Below are 22,445 nucleotides of genomic sequence, written 5' to 3'. Positions count from 1 at the left end.
CCCCCCCCCAACAGCACAGCTCGGGTCGGGGTGGGGGTGAGAGCCCCCCCGGCAGCTCGCAGTCCGGCTCGCGGGCGCCCCGTGCTCAGAGCAGCCGCCCCCTGCACTCGATGGCCCCGCAGCAGCACAGCAGCTCCTTGCCCTCCACGCTGCCCACCTCGTAGTTGTAATCCCACGTCAGCTCCGTGCCCGCCCGGATCCTCCTGCAAGGAAAGGAGATGCCGTTCCCCACGGGATGCTGCGGGACAAAGGACCCCCCCTCAGCCCCCTCCTCTGCCCCCCACCTCCCAGCCGGGAGGGGAAGCCTGGGTCCGACCCCACAAAGGGACGCGGCCCCCAGACGGCAGAGATCCCAGCGCCCCCCCCTCCTCCATTTACTTGCTGGCAAAGAAGGCGACCCAGGGGAAGCGCAGGTCGTGGGTGTCCACAAAAACGTTCTGCACGAAGAGGTTGGGACTGCAGCTGTGCTGCAAAGGGAACAGAGCTGTGGGTGCGGAGTGAGCCCGGGGGGGGGGGGGCAGAAACCCTCACAAATGAGTGGCACCCCTGAAAGCACCGCAGCCCACATCACCACCATCACCATCATCATCATCATCACCATCACCATCCCACTGCATCCTGCATCACCCCAATGCAGCCCATATTGTCCCAATGCATCCCACTGCATCATTCCAATACATCCCACATCCTCATCCCACTGCATCCCACATCATCTCATACCATCATCCCACTGCAGCATTCCAGTGCATCCCAATACATCCCACTACATCCCTCCTCATCCCACTGCATCCCAATACACCCCACATCCTCCCCCCAATGCATCCCACTGCATCCGCCCCCCATCCCCCCTGCCCTCCCCCCAGCTCTCCGGCAGCCCTGTGCTCACGTTGAGGTAGCGGCCCAGGTTCCCCTCCAGTTTGGCATCAATGATGTAGCAGGACTCCTCTCCATCGTAGAACTGCCGTGTCGTCCTGCAGACCGGAGCGCTGTCGCCCTTCTCGGCTGCTGCCATGTTGGTGGATTTGATGGCGATGCCGTGGGTGGATTTCAGGGCGAAGCCCCGCGTGGATTTCACGGCCACCTGCCTCTTCATGGGCCCTGCAGGGGGGCGAAGGCCGGGAGGAATCCACACCGCCGGCAGCCCCGGCTCCCTGTGGGACCCCCTTCCCCAGGCGCAGAGCGCTGTGCCGCCCACCCCCCTGCACAAAGCTGAGTCCTGGGCCCTTCGCAACCGAGAGACGCCCAGCTTCTGCTTCCGCCTGGCTCAGAAACCTCTGAGTGCAGCTCGGCTCCACGCAGCTGCAGGGCGGCTCCTGCCAGCGCCCTCCTCACCCTCCCACGTCCCGTGAGCAGCAGCGCAGCGCTGTGGGGCAGCCCCTCGCCTCCCCTCGCTCACCTGAACCGCAGGGGTTCTTCTTCTCATCCCCTTCCTCCTCCTCAGAGCCCGATGAAATGGTCTGGATGTCGTCGCTGTCGTTGGCAGCGCCCTGGGGCTGCCCCTCCACCTTGGGCCCGTTGTCCCCGTCGCTGTCGGTGCTGCTGGACAGGGTCAGCACGTCCTGCAAGTATCGCAGCTCCTGAGCGGCGCTGCCCCCAGACCCCCATCCCAGCAAAGGAGCCCCCCCACCCTGCAGGAAATCTGCAGGCAGCTGGCAGGGGCTGAGCCACGCGGTGCTGGGGCTCCGGGGGAGGCTGGGCTCCTTGAGCCTCCAGGGAAACCCACAGGGGGGGGGGACAACCCCCCATGGTGCACAGCATCCTCAACCCTGGGTGCAGAGCGCTGCACCATCCCACTGCACAGAAGCTGAGGCCCGGGGCCTTCAGCCCTGAGAGACCCCCACCAGCCTGGGAATCTCAGCCAGGAGCCACTGGCAGTCAAAGGAGAGCAGCAGCTGACAGCCATGGGGCAGCTCACCTCGGCGGGGGGCTGCAGGGGCCCTGAGTGCCGCCTGCTCTGCAGCAGAGCCGTTTTGCTGGTGGGTCTGCGCAGCCCCTCCAGTTTGGGGGGGCTGGGGTTGTAGCCATACAGCCTGCCCAGGTCACTGAGCCTGTGAGGGGAGGAGAGGAGCTCAGAGGTGGTTGGGAAGGCAGAGCTCAAACAGCACCTCTGAGCCCCCCTGACTACTCAGATCCCTCTGGTGCAGCTTAACGACATCGAAAAGAGGTGGGGAGCAGCCACAGAACCACAGCAAGTCATTGCAAGGCAAATTTGGAAAGAATAAGTAATAATAAACAGCAGGAAAATAGGATTGAAGGAACCTTACCCCGGGACTTTGCTTGAATCTTCAGGTTCCTGCAGAAGGAAGAAACGCAGAGGATGAAAACTCCTCCTTGTCTTTGTGGCTGCCCCAGAAGGGCCCATTTACCACCCACCCTCCGCACCACCGGGGCTCCAGGTCCCCTCCTCGGGGCAGAAGATGAGCACAGAGCACCGAAACCCCCCCACCACGGGCTGCGCCCCCCAGCTCACATCCTTCCTCGGCGCCTTCGCCTCTCCCTCCGCGCCCCCCGGGGCAGCATCAGCCCTGCAGCCTTTGGCCTCCCCTCCTTCGCTCATCTTGAAGGACGAGGTGCTGTCGTTGTCCTGGAAGCTGTCAGACACGCTGTTGGAGCTGAGCCACGAGGCCACTTTGTTCTTGGAGGTCTCCTCGGACACGGGCAGCTTGCAGGAGGCAGCTGCTGCAGCCTCATCGTGGCCGACCTGCGGCGTGAGCCCCGAGTCCTTGGAGGCCGTTTCCGAGAGGCCGTTCTCCTTCTGCCCGCGGGTTTGTCGCCTCGTGGCGTAGCTGCGCCACACCGAGCTGGCATTGAAGCCCTCGTCCTTGCAGAAGTTGTCATCGGAGCTGTCCTCGTTGGACTCCTCCTGCTCCTCCGTGCCCGTGTTGTCCTCCTCGTCGTCCTTCAGGTCCACCCCGCTGCTGTCAGACGAGCACTTGGCGTCGCTCTCGTAGCCCTCCTTGAAGTTCTCCACGCTCTCGATGTGATCCAGGTTCGCAAAGTACTCGTCCCCCATCTCCAAGCCCTCTTTGTCGGCGAAGTCATCCGTGAGGATTTTCCCTGGCCGGCAGAAAAGCAGCGCGAGTTTCCAGCCGCACCGACAGCCCAGCGCCGCAGCCCCGCTGGGAGCAGAGCTGGGTTTGCACCACGCGCCTCGGGCTGCGCTCCGCTGCCCCCTGCAGCCGAAGCCTCGGCCCTACCTGCGTAGATGCAGACGAAGGAGCCCTTGGCGATGTCATCGAGGCAGCGGATGCCCCAGCCCTTGTTCTGAGTCTTGAACAGCTGCAGCCTGACCTGCAGCCCGTGCTGGACCAGGCGGTTGGTGCACATGTTGACGTTGCATTTGCACCTCTTGTTACACTCATAAACCCTGAACGAAAGGAGAGCAGCGTCAGCTATCAGAGAGCAGGGCTGTCCTCCCTGAGGCAGGCAGGGGAGGGGAGGCCAATAATAGGGAAGAAGGAAAAGAGGACAGGGGAGGAGAGGGGAGGGGAGGGGGCGCACGCTCACCCAGTTGGGAGGCACTCCTCCAGCCTCTTGTGCTGGTACCCCGAGTTGGGGTTGATCTGCCCCCCCGGGGTGCAGCCGGTTGCTTGGACCGTCAGCTGGTGACAGGCGCACTTGGATCTGCAGGCAGAGAGGAATAAAACTCAGCCGAGCCCCCAGAGAATCGATCCTGCACGCGGCTTCGGCAGGCAGAGAAAGCCGAGCCCCGGGGGCGAAGCCGCGGCCCCACAGCGCCGCAGCCGCGGTTCGCAGAGCCGAGCGCAGGGGAGGCGGAGCGGCGGGCGCCACCTACTTGTCCCTGCAGCCGTCCCTGCAGTCGCAGCCCACCAGGAACTCCCAGCCCGTGTTGATGAAGACCCCCTTGCCGGGGATGCGCTCCTTGCTGTAGGCCACCTGCGGCGGCGGCGTGCCGTCGATCTCGTTGACGCAGGACAGCGGCACGTCCTCGCGGCCCCTGGTGATGTCGGCGATGTAATAGAAGGGCTTGTAGGGCTGGAATTTGCGGTCCACCAGGACGTAGGGATCCAGGCAGAACATCTCCAGGAAGAGGAAGTCGCAGTCGGTCTCGAAGAGGTAGCGCTCGATCTCGGCCATGCTGCGCAGGCAGAGCCCGCACGGCGTCTTGTAGATGACATGGAAGCCCATCTTGCGGTTCACCCTGCGGCGCGCCGTCATCCTCCTGAAGTCGTAGAGCAGGGGGATGAGCAGCGGGTTGCGGCTGCGGTACTGGTCACTGCGCAGGGGCCGCACGCGGGACAGGCAGGCGTAGCTGCAGACGTGGGGGAGGTAGAAGAGCTTCTCCAGCGGCGCGCGGTACGACGGCTCGTTGGGCACCCGGTCCAGCATCCCGTGGAAGGGCTGCACTGAGCCGGCTGGACCGGAGGGGAAGCTGCTGTGGGGAAGGCGGACGGTGAGCGGCCGGGGCGGCGGGAGGCGAGGCGCCCCACTGCTGGCTTTGCTCTGCTGAGGGAGGGAGCATCGCCACCAGGCGTTTCTGAACGGGAAACCGCCGCCAGAAGGGAGCGCAGGAGGCAGCAACAAGCTGCACACAGATCAGCAGCTGCGGGGCAGTGAGACAAAGCTGCCACCATGGAGGAGCCACCTGCCGACACAGATTAACCCTCAGAAGCCGCAGAACATTCATAGGATCTCAAGCCCTTTGCAGACAAGCCTTTCCAGAGGCTCTGGGCAGGGGTGAGGACTGGGCAGAAGCGATAAGAGGCTTCCCCAGCTCACACCAACGACAAAACGCAGCCAGCAGTTGTCAGGGAGGGACAGCGAGGAAAGGAGGTGACAAACGATTGGGACCTGGCAGAAGCCAAAGCAAAGCAACCCCAAATCCCGGGGCTCTGCTGTGCTCACCGATGCTGCTGGGCTGCAGCCGCCCTTCCTGGCGCGTCGCTCAGCACGGGCGGCGAAGGCGACGACTGCCCCGAGCCGGGCCGGAAGGATGTGCTCTTCTTGGCCACCTGCTTCCTCGACTGGGCCAGCAGGCCGTCAGAGCACCTGCAGGAGGGAAAAAGGGCAGCAATTGGCAAGGTGCAGCAGCCCCATTCGCCCCCGGGTTACTGCCAGCATCCCGCCAACACGCAGGGAGCAGATCCATCCTCACAGCCGTGCAAACCCCAGCGCGCGGCATAAACAATCCTGCAGCAGCCCTACAGCGAGAACTGACGCACAGCTGGGTGCTGGAGGGCACCAAGAAACCCTGCAGCAGCAGGAAGGAGCACTCAGAGCCCAGGTCTGTGCTTCAGCACCGAGCAGGGGAGGAATCAGAGGTACAGAGCCCCCCTTGGTCTGCGCCAAGAACAAAACCAGCTGAGACACGGGGACGTAAGGCCAGCAGGCACAGAAGGGCTCAGGGGATCCCTGACGGCCCTGCAAGGGATGCGCAGCAGCAGAGCAGAGCTGCACAGAGCCTCAGTCCACTTCCAGGGCTGAAACAGAACGCAGCCCAGCCAGCCACTGGCTTCCTGCAGGTCAAAGAACACAGCTGTTATCAGGGCAGGAAGCAGCAGCAAACCCTGCCTGAAAGGGAGGCGAAAAGCACCTTTAAAACTGTGGGAGCAAGAGAACAAGGCTGCTGTCAGCAGTGTTACAAAGGAACAGCAGTGAGCAGCTCTGTGGCACCATAGCAAGGCTGAAAGCGGAGCTGGAGGGGGAGGAGAGCTGGCCCTCCCTCAGCAAATAAAACAGGGCAGCGAAGGAACCATTCTCTCACTTTTAATACTCTCAGAAACAACGTTTAACCCCAAAGCATTCCTGCAGACACAGCGTGCTGCTCAGGGCAGCGATGGGGAAGGGCTGGCTTGGAAGCAGCCCGCTACTTAAAGGCAGGACAAGGAAACGTCTGCAGCATCTGCTGATTCGATCTGACAGCAAGATCCTGAACCAAAGCCACGGTCAGGAGAGGGAAGAAAAAGGTTTCTGTGAGGATGGCTGAACGGGAGCACAGAGATTCAGGGGCAGGGAGCTGCAGACCCCGGCCCTCCAACGCCAGCGCCTTCCTGCTGTGCCGGGCAGCTCGGGTGCCCCACGGCCCCCCTGTCCTGGGGGAGCCCCCACGCAGGAGCCAGCACTGCTTTCTGGGCTCCTCCCCTGGCACAGCATCCCTCCTTTTGGTTCTGCTGGAGAACAGGGGCCGGATTGCAGCTTCAGTTCTCACGTCTCGGTCAGGATGGCACAAGAAGTGCATTTCCTACTGGATCCCCACATCCAGGGGCAGCCAAGTTCCACTGCACTGCTTTTGGAGGGGAATCCCACGCTGAGAAGGGAGCTTTGGGGGCAGACGGGGTTCTTACACACTGCTGCAACTACAGAGCATCTGGGGAGTAAAACTTCACGTGCTGCACGGCTTCCCCACAGCCGGGGCATCTCCTCTCTCCTCTCAGCCCATGCAGCAAAACGCAGCGAGAGCAGAACACGTGCAGGCAGGGGGTCAGGCGTCCGTAAATTCGGATGGGAAATCCGCAGTGGTGACAAAAATGAACGGGGGCAGCTTCCCTCTCCCCTGTGAGGCTCTCGGGGTCCCAGAGCACACCCTCAGCTGGCCCGCTCTTCTCACACACGCTCCCTCCATCACCGTGTTCAGTCCTTCCTCCATCCAGGCCTCCTTCTGCACCGTCCTGGCCCTCCACGCCGGTCCCCCCCGGGCCCCCAGCAGCAGGAGATGCGTGGGGAGCTCGGATGGAGCTCAGAGTGAACACGTTTGGTCCACGAGCACCCGGACCAACAGCTGATCCCGAGTTCTCAGCGCTCTGTAAGCCATTGAGTTCTGCCAGCAGGTCGGTCCAAGCAGAGGAATGCAAGGCAGCCGAGGACCAAAGCCTGGACGTGACACGAGGGAGCAATTCAGATTTTCAGAAGAGAGGCAGCAAGCTTCCTAACTCGGAAATGCAGCAACGTGTGCGAAGCTTCAGCCCGGGCCAACAGTGGGCACCTGGCTCAGGGGCGCTCGGCTCCCCGCCCCCAGCATCTCCTCCTGCAGCCTTTCCTCTCGGCTCCCCAGAAGCAAAACTAGAAACATCTGCACAGCCTGGCACCGAGCAGAGCCACGAAGCAGATCTGCACCCGAGGGCTCTGCTACGCGACGAGGGCAGCGCCCAAAGGGCCGAGCACCGCAGACGGAGCGCAGAGCAGCACAGAACGGATCTGGTACTTACTCCATCTCAGAGGGCGGCGGGGAGGGGGGCTGCGCTGCCAGCGAGGCTGCCTGCATCTGCTCCAGGGGTTTGTACTGCGTCCCAGCTCCAGTCAGATCCTGTGTGTACTGCACCACGGGGCCTTTGCTCCGCACAGCGCCTTGGGGGAGGAACGAAGGAGCTCAGTATCGACCCGGGGTCCTCACAGCAGCCAGGTCGTCCCACCAGCCACAGAACGCTGATGCGGTCGCCGAGGCGAGCGGCACAAAGCACTGGCCATTAACAGGGGCCACTGGCAAAGCTGTGAGTCGCAGCCAACCGACCCAGGCAGATTCTGCCCGTTTCTGCCGCATCCAGCAGGCAAAGCCGCTGCAAATCCTGCCCCTCTGGTAAAAACCACCACAAAACACACAGCCAACGACCCCAGGATTCCCAGACACACAGGAAAGCAGAAAACGCTCCGTACCAACATTGGGCCGAGTCCTCGCCTGCCCTCCCTGCTTCTTCTCCTGGGTGGAGGCAGTGGAGGTTTTCATGCTGAACATGGGCTCGAGGCGCGTGGATCCGCGGTAAATCCACTCACAGCGTTTGTCATCCTGCAGCAAGGAGAACGCAACACTCACAGCATCTACAGCAAGAGCTTCCTGGATGGGGGACGCAGAGCCAGGAAACGTTAGTGATGCTTCTAAAGCCAGCAGAACGCAGCTGAGAAGAGGGAAAGCATTGATGTGAAGGCTTATGGAAGGTCATGCAAACAGTGAATGGCGCCCAGGTGCCGTCATTTAGGCAAGAAGGGACCCAAGCAGGCACCAAAGTGCTACTCTGCTGCAGTGTGCACAAGCTGAGCCTGCAGAATCCTGCAGCTCTGCTCAGCTGCTCAGAACAGCACTCCTAGTGAGCAGAAGGAGCTGCTGGGAGCTTGCAGCAGCAGAGGAGTGGGACAGAACTGCTGCAGACGATGAGTTCTGTTCTGTAACCCTCTGTAAAGCACCTTGCATGCACAGCTGTGGGAGCGAACCGCAGTCAAAAGGGCTTTTGGAGCTTTCATCACGCAGATCAAAGCCTCACCTTCCCAGCAAAGCACAGAGCAGCAGAACGTGTGCCTGCTCCAGAGCCCCATCTGACCCCAGCAGGGAAACCGGGCTCCAAAGGCCCACAGGTTCGGCTCCACACACAGAAACGCCCCCATCCTCCCCCCTCGATGGCAGAGCAGCAATGGCCGTACCAGGAAGAGGATTTTGACCAGACTGCTGTCCACCTCCTCCACCCTGGATTTCCACCAGGTCCCCTCCCACTCGGTTTTGATCAGCTGGCCGCTCTTCAGCAGCACCATGGGGCGGTTGGGGTAGGCACTGATGTACTCCTCGATGAAGTCCCGGCACGACACGTCCTCTATGTCCTCCCACGTCTTCTTAACTGCACAGAAAGGGAAAGAAACGAGGTTGGGGAAAGGTCCTTTGGCTCCTTTCCAAATGCATTCCTGCTCAGGGCAGCAGGGGCGCAGCCACGCCGATGCCCCCAGGCAGGGAGCTGCCTCCCATTGTGCGTGCAGAGCGAATCTCCAGGAGCACAGCACTGAGATGTGCGACCTTCATGCTCCAGATGAGCTCCTCGCGTGCCCACAAACGCCCTGAGTGACCCAGCAGGAGGACACAGGGGAGGCAGAGGTCACTCACGCGGCCTGCAGACTGGGTACAGCTCCCACTCCTTGACGTACGAAGCGTAGCCATCATCAAAGAAGATCAAGAACCTGCATAACAGCACAGAGAACACAGGTGGAGAGTTGGGCTTGGAAATGCCAGTGAATGAAGCAGAGAAACCCCACTGCCACCCAAAAATGGCCCGGCTCAGGCGAGGCACCTGAGGACAGGCAGAACTGATTGCTGCTGCCCGGAGCTCCAGGCTTTGCAGCACTGCTGCCTCCCTCAGTGCTTCTGAACGGCTCTGCCCAGCCCTGAGCTCCGTCTGCACTCCCAGAGGACACACAGAAGCTGCCCAAAGGCTTCCCAGCAGCACAGCACAGCCAGGCCCTCTCCCCCCCATCCAAACCTCTGTGCCTCCCCCACGGAGCTGCAATGATGGGGAAAAACAAAGAGTTTAATTGCTTCTGATCTCCACAAAGATATTTGCAGAGCCTCTGGGCAGCAGCTCTTCTGCTGGGACTGAGAGCAGCAGAGGGGAGAGCTGGGGGACACACAGGAGGTGTGCGTGGAAGAGCCCAGGGCTGCAGGGGAGATGGGGCCCACGAGGCTGAACCGCAGCGGTGAGGAAAGGAGATAAGGAAGAAAGATAAGAACAAAAACATGCCCCCAAGTAGCAGTTGGGAGGCAGGGCTGTGCCAGGGTTACGAGAGATCAGCACAACAGCCAAGAGGAGCACGTTTGCAACACGACCGACAGGCACAGAGCTCTGCCCAGCTCCCCACACTTATCAGATGGGACCTCGCACGGCTGGGCGCAGCCACGGCTGAGCGTGGGAGGCTGATAAAACCCTTTGTGAGTCTTCCCAGAAAGACCACAGAGCAAAAACCACATCCAAGGGGAGCTGCCTCTCATCCGCACGCAGCTGGGACTGCTTTCGACCTGACGTGCCCAGGCAACACTGCTGGCACAAAACACCTCGGGGCTCCTCCTTCCTCATGCCAGGCCCTGAGCAGGGCGGGCTGATATCTGCACCATCATCTGAATTACCAAACACAACTTCTGACTCAGGGATCTGAGCAACACAACAGAGGCTCCACCCAAAGCACTCGTGGATAAGAACAAGTGAGGAAAGGACACTGAGCGCGGCCCTGGGGAGGTCAGAAAGCAGCTCAGCTGCCACTTCAGCACGTTTCCTTCTCACTAATAAGAAAAACAAGAATAAAACGGCGGCGGAGGAGAATGAATACCTGTCTTTGTTCTTCACGTTTGGTGTTTCAGCCACGATGCCAGCATACAGCCAGACCTGATCCCCATCTTTGTACTTTGCCACAACTCTGCTCCCAACGTAGTGTTTGTCCGGGGAGGGGTGATAGTCGTAAGCAATGTGATTGCCAGACAGCAAACTCTTCCCCTTGTTGTCGAACTTCACTTTGTACTTCTTCCCAGCACCTGAAAGACGTTGCAGCAGGGCGGGCTCAGCGAAGGCACGGCGATTCCACGCGGGAGGAGCTGAGCTCCGCTGACTCTGAACCTACCGACCGTCTGGATGGCGATCAGAGTCCCTTTGTGCCACGTTTTGGTTCTCTTCTTGCCCAGGATCCTCATGCCCACCTTCAGATCGCCATCGTTGCTGAGGTCGCCCACCCCCACGGCCGGTCCAGCAGACTGCAGAGCACCAGGCGCCTGCTGAGGGGTTTGTGCATCTGCCCAGAAACAGCCGCGTCACAAACGAACCAGGGATTCGCTCTGCTGTGCTTCAACTGCCAGCACATCTGTCAGACCTGGAGCAGCCCTGCTCTGCTGCCAGCAGCCGAGTGCCTGAGCCCTGGAGGACGGAGCCACCAGCGAGGGAGGACGGCACAGCGCTGAAAGGCTCTCATGGCACAGGAACTCCAAATATTTGCACTTAAGGAGGATTTCCAGAAACAAAATGGGATCTGCACGCCCCACCAGGTCTTCCCAACAGGGAAAGGAAAGAGCAGAGCTGTGTTTTTCCTCCCCAAAATGAAAACCAACGGGCCCAGCATCGAGGCTGTGGCCACACGAGTGGCAGCACACAGCAGGCAGCTGCAGGACGCTCACACTGACCTCTCACTGCCTCCTGGGCGTTTGTTCTCCTGTGCACAGCATCCATAAACTTCTGAACGTCCTGGGCCGACCTCCTCATTGCTGCCATGGCTTCCCTCAGCTGAAGGGAAGGAAAAGAATGTGAAAGAGTGGGGATTTTCAGCCTCGCTGAATACAATGATGTCCTGTGCCAGCAAAACCCCACTGCAGAGGTGCACTGTGATCAGATCTGTGCCAACTCACCAGGGTCTGATCCTTGGGAACCTTGGGACTGCTATCGCCTGGGGTTAGAGAGAAAATAAGTGGTTTAAAACACACTGGGGAGGAAGAATGCACCCTAGAAAGTCACCAAAAGAAAAGGGACCAGAGGGAAGCCTCCGTTCAAAAGCATCCCCTGATCCTGCCAGGAAATTCACTCAAAAAAGGCAATTTTACTTCCAATCACTTCTAGATGCAAGAAATGCACCTGCAGCTCCTCCACAGCAAAGGACGTCCACCGTTTGACGTGGACAACAATTAGTCCCAGCTCAGCACCTGACAGCCTGAACTCCAGGCACTGTGGGGCCCCGGCAGACCATGGCAGTGCTGATGTCCCTCATGTGAGCTCACGGCTCCCATCTGCTTCAGGGCCACCGTGGCTGATGGGCAGCTCTACAGCACCCCGTTCTGATCCCCCTCTGCTCCAGGATGCTCCCATCCCCGCTCCTTCCTCATCACCACAGTAAGACACTGAACTGTTCTTCCAGCCCGAATCAATACTCATGATGTCGTCGTCGTCGTCGTCATCTGGGATCTCAATCACTTCTGTGGGTTTGGCAGCCAAGTCCTCCTCCTCAGAGCTGCTCTCACGGTAATCCAGGCCCAGTTTGGAGTACAGATCCTTCACCAACATCTCACATTTGTGAAAGTCTCTGAGGTGGGAAGAAAGAAAGAGGGAGAGACAAGAAAAGATAAAGTGAGTCCAGATGTAAATCCCACAGCATTGCAGAGAGAAACAGGAACCACTGGGCAGCTCAAAATTAAACACAGCCACCGTGAAGAGGGAGAAGTATCCACCAGAGGGGTTCACAGTCAGGGGGGCTGATTTTAATCATCCCTCAATAATCACATACAAGTCAACCAGCACGGCGTCAGCCTACTGGCAGGGAAACAGGCAGCGCTCAGAGATCAGCCTTTGCCACCCGATCTGCCCCATCTCTGCTCTCCGAGACCCAACGCAGACACACAGCCGCAATTCCAGGTGAGCTCACCTCCAAGCATCATCGAAGAGGCGATCGACGTGCGCCACCTCCTCTTCCTTCTGCTTCACGCACACCTCCAGCTCCTCCAGCTGCTGCTTCTTCTGCTTCACGTACTCAGACTTCTCCAGCTCCTTGTTGATGATGTCCTCCAGCTCCTCCATGGAGATTCCCATCTCCTCCATCACTTCTTTTTGCAGCTCTTTGATGTCCTGGCAATCCATTTCTGCTGCACCCGGAACCACAGAGGGGTGAGGCCGCCGTTTCCCCCCCCCCCTCCGTTGCTCCGCTCCACCCAGCCCGCCTCCCGCTGCCCTACAGCTCACGTTTCTCCCCCACTCCCACCCTCCAGCCCTGAAAACGCAAAGATCCAACGTCTCTCTGAGGGCCGGGAGGAAGAAGAGAGGAAGGGAACGCAGAGGGGCCGTGCTGCCCAACGGGGACCGGGTCCCACCGCCGTGCCGGGGACGCAGCCAGCGGCACACGGAGCTCCTCCCGCTCCCCTCGGCCCCCAACCCCCCCCGGCCCCCCCGCCCCCCTCACCCCCCCCCGCTCCCTTCCAAACCCCTCACCGCTCTCCCCCCCTCCCCGCCTCACCAACCCGCCGTCCCCGCACCCACCTCGGCCCCGCGGCCCGGCCCAGCCCGGCCCCCTATTGCTGGGATGGAGGCTGAGGAAGGGGTCGGGGGCGCTGGACCGGACGTTACATGCCGTCACTTCCGGTACTTAGAGGAAGTCCCGTTCCTCCCACTTGAGGCCGGCATTGCACTACGCATGCGTGAGAGGCGGGCCGCCGCTGTGAGCGGCGGAAGTGAGCCAAGGCGCATGTGCGAGAAGAGCGGCTGGGGGGAGCCTTAAAGGGGCCGCGTCCCTGCAAAGGCTCAGCACTGCCACCCAGGGGACAGAAGGGGTCCGGGCCGGGGAGGTTCTGAGGGTTTTGAGGAAGGGAAGAGAAGAATGGCAGGGGCTCTCAAGGAGATGGAGGACCCTGGGGTGCCAGAGGTAATGGAGACTTGATGATCTTTAAGGTCTTTTCCAACCTGAGCAACTCTATGTTTCCATGAGAGCCTTGGGGGCCGGGATGAAGCTCTGGGTGCACCTAGTGGGGAAGGAGAGCCGCGAGTCGCCGTGCTGGGGGTCCGGGGGGGGCTCAGTTGATCTGCTCCTCCTCCCAGGTGGAGGTGGGGATGGCGCTGTAGGGGTCGATGATGAGCTTGGCGCAGCGAACCATCACGGCCAGCAGGAAGAGGCACGTGAGCACCACGAAGGCGATGGCGAAGCCCTGATCCACGTCGATGGCCATGCGGGAGGCACTCAGGCGTGCAGCCCCAGCCGCATCCTGCAGGGCAGAGGAGGGTGGAAGAGCAGGAGCAGCAATCACAGCACAAAGCACCCCACTGTTCCCAGTGGCATCCCTTCCAGCTTCCCTTCCCTGCACAGCCTGCCCGCTTTCCAGGAAAACCCGGGTTAAAATATGCCATTAATGTTGGGTACAGCCAAACTGGTGGTTGTTAGGCACAGCAGGGTTTGGCTGAGCCCCCACAGAATCGGGGAAATCATGGAATCACAGAATCACAGAATACCTCGAGATGGAAGGGACCAGCAAGGATCTTTGAGTCCAGCAGACGTGGCTCGGGTTAGGAGGGGACAGGAGCATGTGGGAAAGCCATGCTAAGCAAACAGAGGTGTGCAAACAAGAGCAGAAGAGAAGGTTTGTTCAGGCTGGTGCCAGAAAAGCCACCAAACTTACAGATTTGTTTGTGTTTATAACACACCAGGGGTGAGCAAACACAGCCTCCATGAATGCCATCACCCTACTGAGGTGGGACCCCAACCCCCCAGTTCTGAACCCTGTCCTGTGTGTGCTGAGCGCCCCTTACCTCTCTCCAGACGGACAGACAGACGGACTGCCTGGCCCTGTGTCCTGCTGTCTGTGGCTCTCCTCAGTCAATCGGCCTCATGAATAATGCAGGCATACGGTGATGTTGTGGCCTGCTGTCACCTCATCGGGCTTCATGAATACTGCAGGGACACGGAGGCACTGGGGCTGGACTTCACCCCTCTGGGCCTCATCAATACTGCAGGGCCGTGGTGACATCGGGGCCATCAAAGACACCGCAGACACACAGCAGCATCACCTTTCAGCTGCTCCCTGCAATGGGAGAAGCGATCCTGTGGATTAAAGGGGTCACGAAGCACTCAGCACCTCCTGCCAGGCTTTGTGTGTGGCTCTGGTTGAGCAAACTGGGACCCCCCTGAGCAGACAGTGCTGGGTCCCTCGCCTCCGCCCGGCCCGTGGGGTGACCTGCAGTGGGGCAGGGGCTGCTGTGGGCTCTGAGCAGTGCAAAGCTTTGGGAACTGCGGCACTGAGCTCCAAGCTGCTCTGCAGTTTGGAGCTGCCAAAGAGCGGTGCAGGAAGGAGCAGCACCTCCAGCAGCACCGCCTCTCAGTTTCATTGTGTTTGTTATATTATCAACCCAAATCCCACTGCTGATCCCCATCCCCACATCAATCCAAATCCCACTCTCAATCCCAACCCCTCTCTTAGTCTCAGTCCCAGTCCCAATATCAATCCCAATCCCAATCCCAATCTCAACCTGAATACCAGTCCAAATCCCAGCTTCAATCCCACTCTTGATCCCAATCCCACTCTCAATCCCAACTCCCACTTCAAATCCCAATCCCAACCCAGATCCCAATCCCAACCCTTCAACCTGAATCCCAGTCCCAATCCCAACACAAATTCCAGTCCCAATCCCGATCCCGGTCCCAATCCCAATCCCAATCCCAGTCCCAATCTCAGTCCTAATCCCAATCCCAATCCCAGTCCCAGTCCCAATCCTAATCCCAATCCTAATCCCAATCCCAATCCCAGTCCTAATCCCAATCCCAATCCCAATCCCAATCCCCATCACATTCTTTTGCTCGGGACAAAACAAATAAACAACGTGACGTCATCACTCCCGCCCCTTGACCACGCCCCCAGTGACCACGCTCCCCTCCTTGACCACGCCCCTCGCGATGTGGGCGGGGCACTCTCTCTTAAAGCCACACCGCCCCTTTCGCCCCGCCCCCTCCACGACGGACCAATAGCAGCGCCTCATTCCCCCTTCGCCCCGCCCCTCGAGGCGGGCGGGTCGCGCTGCGCGGCGGCGCGGAGGGTTTTCCTGCGCCGCCATCTTGGCCGCGGCGGCGGTGCTGAGGGGAAGGGGGGGGGCGGCGGCAGCGGGACGGGCCGCGCCGCGTTATGGCCGCCACCGCCGCCAACCCGGGTGAGCAGCGCGGGGCGGTTCGGGCTGAGGGGGGCGTGCGGCCGTGGGGAGGGCTGGGAGCGGGAGAGGCGTTCCCTTGGGGGGCGGTGGGTGGGAGGTCGAAGTGGGGCTGAGGGGAGGTTGGCAGCTCCTGTAGGGGGAGGTGAGGGGACGGGGCGGGGCCTGGGGGTCTGTGAGGGGGGCTGGGGGGGTCTGCTTGAAGGAGGGAGGTGAGGGCGGCATGGGGGGCTGTTCGGAGGGGGGAGGGAGCGGTGCTGCCCCAATGGGGCCCTGGGGGTGTGAGTGTGAGGAAGGGGGCCCGTGTGGGGGTGGGAGCAGCGGGGTGGGTTTGGCTGAGCAGAGCGTCGCTCTGGGGAGGAACGAGGGGGGTTGGGATCGCGGAGGGGTGCGGGGTTTGTACCCCTATGGGGTGCTGCCCTGCCCCACGGTGCCGGAGCTGCGCTGCTCCCTGCTGCCCTTCATGGCCGCTGTTGCTTTTCCCCCCTTTTTCTTGGGGAGGTTTTTCCTTCATGAGCGCCGATCGCAGCCTGCCCAGCTGCTGGCATGGAGGAGCCCTTCCAGATCCCCTCGGTGTCTGTTTGAAGCTCTGTGTGAGCCGCGCTGCGATGCCTGTAGGAGGCACAGGGCTCAGCCCGTTCTGCCCCGTGGTCGGTGGCCAAAGCTGGCTGTCACTGGCAGTGTGCTGAGCAGGGAAGATGATGGGATCCTGAGGGCTCCATTGGATTTCTAGCAAAACCCGCAGTCAGTCCATCTGTCCCTGCAGTAACCTGGTGGCTGTGGGTGGCTGAGATCAGAACCTGAGCTTCTGTGTCTCTTTTTTTCTTGTTTTGCTGTGCTGCTTTGTGGTTGCTGACTGCTCTCACTTGTGGCTTGAGGCTGACGGGGTGTGGGGCTGTGTGACTTGTCCAGCTTTATCAAGGATGATTCGATGTCACCTCTCGAAGATGACTTTTCTAAAGCATTCTAATGGGATAGGAAGCATTTGTGGCTTCAGATGCTGAGAAAAAAGAGACACAACAGAGCCACCAGAAAGGAGCGTTCCTGAGCCAGGTTAGCAGCAGGTGGATCTGAAGGGGAAACGGTCCGATCTGCGTTCTCCTCGCACAGCAAAAGGGGCTCCTGCTGTGCTGCAGCATCCCAGGGAGGCAGGGCTGCGGTTCAGCCCATCAGCTGCCCTCGTAGCAGGGAGGGCTCTGCTGGGAGCTGCTCAGAGCAGCCTGGCAGATGCAGGATGTACAGATCAGGAGGGAAGGAGAGCTGTGCTGCGCAGAGCGGGGCTGGAAGAGACGGCGAGAGCGAGATGAGGCGAGTGGGGAAAGGGAAACGGTTGTGAGAGCAGCGCTGTGCTTGTAGCCCTCAGAGTGCTGGGCTGCGTGCAATAGGAAAGGCTCGACCCCAAGAAGTTCTCTGGGAAAAGAAACATCTGTGTTCAAGCTGACAAACGGCTCCGACAGCAGAGGGAGGCGCTGGCTCTGGGTCAGCTGCTATCTGTAGAGGCTCCCAGCCCATTAATTGCTTAATGGGTTTCGTGGTGAAGGGGGGTTGTCAGGACGCTCCTGACGCCGTGTGGTGAGCGGGGGGTTCATCACGGGGTGCTGTGGTGCAAGGGGATTCCTGGGGTTTGTTTGGAGACGGCTTCTGTACAGGCAGGGCTGCGCTGAGCTCTGCGGGAGCTGAACCATGGGTGGTTTAAATCTTGGTAAGCAAAAAATGTGCTGAGCTGCACCCGGCCCTGGAAAGCAACCTTGTGCTGCTGGGGTTGGAAACAGCCTTCAGGCTGCTGCTGCTGCCCGTCTCCTCAATCACAGCTTGGAACGGTCGGCTCTTTTTGTTTGGGACCATTTCTGAACTCGTGGAGATGCCAACGGTTGCGACAGCGCCCTTCCCGTGGGGCTGAGCTGCACGGCCCCCTTGGTGCCCTTCCCTGCGCTGTCCTCCAGCCTCTTCCATCCTGCTCCAGCTGTTGATGCGCTGCACTCTGCTGGCACGTCCCATTCAGGTGCACGCAGGGATCCTTCATTTCTGTGCTGCCTTTTGCAGAAGAGCCGTGCAGCACCGCTTCCTTCCCCTCCCTGAGCCGGAAATTCCTCACTCCTTAATGAACACAGAGCAGCACTCCAGGAACTTTCTTTCCTTCTGCTCAGTTTGCGGCCTTTCTGGAGAGCCAAGGACTCCCAGAAGAAAGGAAGGAACGAACGTTTTACCCCGGTTTGCCTGCACCCAAAGCAGCCCTTCTGGCTGCCAGCTGTCTGCGCGGTGGGAGGAAGGCTGCATAGAGAGTCCTCCATCAGCAGCAGTGCCTGAGCAGCTCCAGCTGAGTTTGGGAGCTGGGGCTGATGGAGGCGGGCACGGCGACCGTCTGGATTGGGGACGGATGGAACAGGCAGCCCCACAGCCCTCATTGCCTCCTGCTGCTGCTCAGGTTCTGCTGCTGCAGGGAAGCTTGCAGTCGGCTCTGTGGGCTCCGGAGCTGCTGGCTTTGTTTGCTCTGTGCTGCTGGTAGGGAGGAAAGCTCAGCAGCAGCACTGGGTGGAGAGCAAAGCAAGCAGCAGTGCAGGCTGGCAGCGTCGCTGTGGGGAGAAGCAGCACAAGTTGTGGGGGTGTTTGCTGGCCCAGCAGAGGCGGTTGGTGGTCGCACAGCCCTGCTGCAAGCTGCCAGCAGAGCCTGTCTGCCCACAGGAGTGCTGCTGCTGGGTTAAAATCTGAAGGAAAAGGGGGAAAAAGGTGAAAAGCAGGTGATACAAACAGCTCTGAGGGTTCTTCCTCTCCTGGAAGGGCGGGATGTGAAGCACTGCTTTGCTCGGGGTGAGGAGTTGCTGCTGAGCATTGCTGCACAGATTTCTCATGGTGCTGCTGCCCTTTGCTTCTTGCCTGGCAGGGCCTGCTGCCGTTGGCTCAGCTGGGATTTCAGTACTGAGAGTTCAGGGGGCTTTGGGCCCCCTTTGCTTTCATTTTTGGTGTTATGAGGCCGGAGTTGGGTTCGTCACGGCGGCGTTTGGTGCATAAGCAGCCCTCAGCACTGCGCTCAGCAGCTCTGGGGGCTCTGAGTCCCCTCTGCCCAGCACAGCAGCACTGCTGTGGAGCTTTGGGCCGTTTGAAGCCTTCGGGGCTCTGCGCAGCCCAGCTGCTGAGGGCTGTGCTGGGAGCTGTGTGGCCGCGTTGCTTTGCAGCAAACCTCAAAGCACAGCTGCAAAGCAGGGATAGAGAGGGTTTATTTCAGAACAGCACGGGGAAAAGAAACGCAGAGCCTTTGAGACTGCGTTAACTCCGTGGCCCTTTGGTGCTGGGCTGCAGGCGCTCAGCATCGTTTTGGGGAAGAGCTGCTGTGGGTGTGCGGCCGGCTGGGGGCTGGTAGCAGTGCCTCTGCTGTGCTGCAGAATGGGAGCTGCTGCTGTAAGGCCGTGGCTTCGAGGCGCCTTCGGTAATTCTTTGTCTCCTGAGCCTGGGGAATCGAGAGGTGCTGCTGTCGGTGAGGCTGAGGTGAACCCGCAGCTCTTCTGCCCTTCTGCAGAGCTGGCAGTGGCTTCAGCCCCTTCCCGTGCTCACATCGGGCTCCTCCTCTGGCTGCAAAGGAGGCTGCAGCTTTTAATTCTGCGCTCCAAGCTGATGAGAACAGCGTGTGCTCCGAGCTGGAGATGGGCCTCAGTGCAGAGTGTGGGGAGGCAGCGGATGGGAGGGCTGGGAACACATGGCACAGAACCGCTGCTTCAGACGCTGTGGTGCCGCTGCTGAGCAGGAGGGCCGAGGATCCCCTCCCATCTGAGCCGGAGGAAGGTTTGGAGTCGCAGCGGTTTCTTTTTCTTCCTCCCCGTGCAGAAATGGCATCAGATGTCTCCTCGCTGGGCGCAGCCGTCGGCTCAGGGAACCCCGGGGCCGGAGCTCAGACTGGAGGAGCCATCGTGCAGAGGGCAGCCAAGAGGCGTCCTGGGTGAGTGGGGGCTGCGTGGGGGCAGCCAGCCTTCTGTCTGCTGGTGAGCCCCCGTGCCTGCATCACTCCTACTTTCTGTGCTAGGCTTTAATGCTGCTCTGTGCTGTATGACATGCAACAAAAGGAGGTGGAAGAGTTGGGTCAGAAGGGGTTGTTCCCCCAGGGCTGCAGCAGTGGGGCAAGCAGGGCAGCGCTGCAGCACGGCAGGGAGCAGGGAAGGCCTGTGCCTCGCTCAGCCCCTCCAGCTGTCTGTGGGGGAGGGTGCAGGGAAGCCTCTGTGCTGTGGGAGGCTTTGTGTTTGCTGCAGATGCCTCTGCAAATTGAAAGGAGATTGAGTGGCTTCTCTTAAATTCCTGGCACAAGAAATCTCCTCTTTGCTTCCAAGCTGGTGAAAGCCTCTCCCTGCCCTCCTCGTTGCTCGCTTTCCTTCTCCATCTGCTGTCACTCCCACACGCTGCCTGCTGCTCCTTCCTCACACTTCATTTAGGAGCACGGTGCTGCCTCTGCGTGCCACTTTTCCATCCTGGGAGGAAGAGCAGCAAGAAGCCCCTTCTGTCCTCTGCCATACGTTTGTTGCAGTCGTGTTTGCTCACAGCTCCAGGCTTTGGAGCCGCAGCGCTCTGGGGTGGCGCTCGGTCCCTTGGGCCGCGAGGAGCAGTTGTGGCACTGCTGCTCTGCCATCCGGAGCCTTTGGGGCAGGAATGCAGTGGTGCTCAGCCTCTCTGCTCTGTGCTGTGCACACAAGGAAATGTCTTCTCTACTCCCCTCAACAGCGTAAATCGTTTTATGTCAGTACTTGGGGTCACTGAAATCCTCCTTTCTAACGTTGCCTGAGGGACACGGGGAAAAGCAGCTTGTGAAAGGGAATCTTGGTTAATAATTCTCATCTTGCTTGTTTTTCAGGCTTGATTTTGATGATGATGGCGAAGGGAACAGTAAATTCCTCAGGTGAGGGAGAGCCTTACGCACAGACGTCCCTACTGCGTGGTCTGGGTGCCTCTGCAGCCCCCCGAGGAGGAGCTTGCTGCTCCAGCAGCACGGGGGGAAGGAGGGGCTCTGAAGGAGGCAGTGCTTCGCTCCCTTGGGCTCTTTTCTCTCAGTAAGCAGTGTTCCTCCAGCTGCGGCTGTTGCCAGAGCTGCTGTGCACGTGGCTGTGGGCTGCAGGAGGCTCTGGCAGGAAGGGATCCTTTCACCCCTTCACGTGGTCTGCGCTGAGGGCGGGGAGCCGCGCTGCTCCCCTGGTGCTGCAGAGCCCCTCAGCAGGGCTGAACCCCTCTTGGTTGCACAGAAAAACCTTCTGCCCGCGCCCTGTGGCACCGCAGTGAGGCGCTGAGCTCTTGTTGGTGCCTCAGATGCGTTCCTGCACTGACATCTGCTGTGAAGATGCTGCGGTTCCAGAGGCCTCCTCGTTCCTGTGGAGCTGGCAGGACTGCAGGCATCTCCTCACGATCCATATGGAGTGCAGAAGATTTGGAAGCTCTTCTGTCATTTTCTTGCAGTCTCGCTACATGGCTTAGGGTTGGACAGTTAATTAGAGATGGCTGCAAACGACCTTGGGGTTATAATGGCCCCTGTGGGCACTGGCTGCCCTGAGATCCCCTGCATGCAGCTGCTGGTTTGTGTCTCCAGCGCTCAGTTGAAGCTCTTGCTCTGTGTGTTTGCTTGAATTACTGAGCAAGATGAGCTTGATGGAAACGTGATGTGGAAAACAATCTAGGTGATAAGGATGTCCAGCCTAATGACTTGGATGAGGTTAACGAAGAGCGTGGTTCTGGACGGCTGATGCACAGCAGAATGCAGCTGCCTGCTCCACACCAGGCGTTTTCTATGTGATCTGATGAGATTTGTCCTCTCAGTGTCTTTGGAATAAGTGTGAGCGTGTAATAATTATTGAATCCTTCTTCTCCCCTCCTGCCAGGTGTGATGATGACCCGATGCCAAACGACAAGGAGCGATTTGCCAGGTAAGGATGTGCTGTGATGCCCTGCGGTTGCCCTGCTCTCCACCAGTGAGCTTTCTCTCCTCTGAAGGAAAGGCCACTTACACCAGACGACCCAGATTTTTCCCTTGGTGCTTTTTCTGAACCAATTTATTCCAGCTATGAGGAACTGATCATCTTTCTCAATGCTTCAGCTGCTGCTTTGGGCTTTGTTCTTTTCTCTCTTGGTTAGTTCAGGTTTCACTTGGGGTTTCCTGGCCAATCCTGCGCTCAGCCGTGTGGTTTTGTGCTCTGAGGGCAGCTCAGCGAGGCTTCCTTTAAATGGAGTCACGCTGTGGGCGACGATTTGCCTCCACCTGTTGGTGGTTTTGGTTTTTTTGGCTTGCTGAGCTGAGCTGAGCTGAACAGAACCATTTCACGGCTTTCTTTTGTCCTGGCTGAGCTGAGCTGTGCCCGTGAGCATCCTGAGCTCTGGGAGTTGCAGGCTGTGCTGTGGGGGCCCAGCGTCGTCCTCCTCGCTGAGGGTGGCTGTGCTGTGGGGCAGAGCTGGGCGCACTGTGGGGCCTTTCCCTGGCTTCCCCTGAGGTCCTGCATTGCAGTGAGGATGGAGGCGAAGGTTCCCGAACGCCTGCGCTGTGCTGCACCGTGCGCTGGGCTCCTCTCAGCAGCTCGCTGCATGGGGTGAAGATGGCAGAGCTGACACTTGGGCTCGCTGTAACCAGTGGGGCTTTGAACTGAGCCCTGCAGCTTTTGTCAGAGGGTTGATTTGGTCTGAAATCAAAATCGGTGGTGCTTGCTGTGAGCCGGCCAGCAGCTCTGTCCCCAGGTCGCGCTCCTCCTGTGTGCTGCGCCCAGGGCTCGCAGTGCCGGCCTCGCTGCCTCTCTGCGGCACCTCCCTGAGAAGCTGCAGCTCAGGATGCAGCAGTTGGATGGCAGTTTTTTATCCAGGGCGGCTGGATCTCAGGGGGGGAAAACCACAGCAGCCTTGGCAGAACAGGGTCTGCAGATTCCTCCTGCAAGCTGGTGGCGCGGGCAGGCGGCTGCTGTGCTGCCTGCGATGGGACGCGACGTCCGCTGTGCTACCGGGCCGGCGGCTGTGCTGACTGCATGGACGTGTGGTGTTGGAGCTGTGCTGACTGCATGGATGTGTGGTGTTGGAGCTGTGTTGACTGCATGGACGTGTGGTGTTGGAGCTGTGCTGACTGCATGGATG

At 60.0% G+C, this 22,445-nt stretch overlaps 3 protein-coding genes across 27 annotated transcripts in view; 1 reads left to right on the top strand and 2 right to left on the bottom strand.

Moving 5' to 3' along the window:
- Positions 1-11: 11 nt before the first annotated feature.
- Positions 12-13,225, bottom strand: SETDB1 (SET domain bifurcated histone lysine methyltransferase 1). 10 transcript variants are annotated; one of them, XM_042891127.1, is made up of 22 exons: positions 13,134-13,225; positions 12,106-12,319; positions 11,591-11,766; positions 11,099-11,136; positions 10,877-10,976; positions 10,324-10,491; positions 10,036-10,237; positions 8,822-8,895; positions 8,371-8,561; positions 7,612-7,789; positions 7,167-7,305; positions 4,867-5,010; positions 3,797-4,396; positions 3,508-3,624; positions 3,198-3,367; positions 2,471-3,057; positions 2,265-2,293; positions 1,916-2,048; positions 1,397-1,559; positions 887-1,098; positions 379-467; positions 12-203 (listed from the first exon to the last, which is right to left on the bottom strand). In XM_042891127.1, exons 2-22 carry the CDS (start codon positions 12,315-12,317, stop codon positions 86-88), a joined length of 3,840 nt encoding a protein of 1,279 aa, XP_042747061.1. In that variant the 5' UTR covers positions 12,318-12,319; positions 13,134-13,225; the 3' UTR covers positions 12-85. The 10 variants fall into 10 exon arrangements, with proteins under 10 accessions (XP_042747061.1, XP_042747062.1, XP_042747060.1 ...); XM_042891128.1 differs by having other exon boundaries at positions 12,106-12,322; positions 13,134-13,205; XM_042891126.1 differs by lacking the exon at positions 13,134-13,225 and adding an exon at positions 12,714-13,125 and having other exon boundaries at positions 12,106-12,322.
- On the bottom strand, positions 13,144-14,707 carry LOC122190955 (cortexin domain-containing 1-like). Of its 2 annotated transcripts, XM_042891136.1 has the most exons (3): positions 13,974-14,707; positions 13,677-13,764; positions 13,145-13,432 (listed from the first exon to the last, which is right to left on the bottom strand). In XM_042891136.1, exon 3 carries the CDS (start codon positions 13,394-13,396, stop codon positions 13,244-13,246), a length of 153 nt encoding a protein of 50 aa, XP_042747070.1. In that variant the 5' UTR covers positions 13,397-13,432; positions 13,677-13,764; positions 13,974-14,707; the 3' UTR covers positions 13,145-13,243. The 2 variants fall into 2 exon arrangements, with proteins under 2 accessions (XP_042747071.1, XP_042747070.1); XM_042891137.1 differs by lacking the exon at positions 13,677-13,764 and having other exon boundaries at positions 13,144-13,432.
- A 598-nt stretch (positions 14,708-15,305) lies between these two features.
- ARNT (aryl hydrocarbon receptor nuclear translocator) overlaps positions 15,306-22,445 on the top strand; it is a 19,361-nt gene continuing 12,221 nt past the window's right edge. For all 15 annotated transcript variants that reach the window (XM_042891120.1, XM_042891117.1, XM_042891124.1 and 12 more), the window contains exons 1-4: positions 15,306-15,365; positions 19,182-19,293; positions 20,197-20,241; positions 21,212-21,256. In XM_042891120.1, the coding sequence (XP_042747054.1) occupies positions 15,341-15,365; positions 19,182-19,293; positions 20,197-20,241; positions 21,212-21,256 (227 nt within the window). In that variant the 5' untranslated portion in view covers positions 15,306-15,340. The remainder of the gene's footprint in view (positions 15,366-19,181; positions 19,294-20,196; positions 20,242-21,211; positions 21,257-22,445) is intronic.

This window comes from Lagopus leucura, unplaced genomic scaffold (assembly GCF_019238085.1).
Source record: "Lagopus leucura isolate 7727_CA_CO unplaced genomic scaffold, USGS_WTPT01 205-8_obj-0_obj, whole genome shotgun sequence".
Taxonomy (NCBI): domain Eukaryota; kingdom Metazoa; phylum Chordata; class Aves; order Galliformes; family Phasianidae; genus Lagopus; species Lagopus leucura.
Note: the sequence above shows the minus strand (reverse complement) of the source record. Positions and strands in the feature narration are given on the sequence as shown.

Coding starts and splice junctions, on each gene's coding strand:
- SETDB1 (XM_042891127.1), bottom strand. CDS start 12,317: ATGGATTGCCAGGACATCAAAGAGCTGCAAAAAGAAGTGATGGAGGAG. Junction 11,767..12,105: donor CTCTTCGATGATGCTTGGAG/GTGAGCTCACCT, acceptor TTCCCACCTCAG/AGACTTTCACAAATGTGAGA. Junction 10,492..10,876: donor CGCCCAGGAGGCAGTGAGAG/GTCAGTGTGAGC, acceptor GTTTCTGGGCAG/ATGCACAAACCCCTCAGCAG.
- LOC122190955 (XM_042891137.1), bottom strand. CDS start 13,396: ATGGCCATCGACGTGGATCAGGGCTTCGCCATCGCCTTCGTGGTGCTC.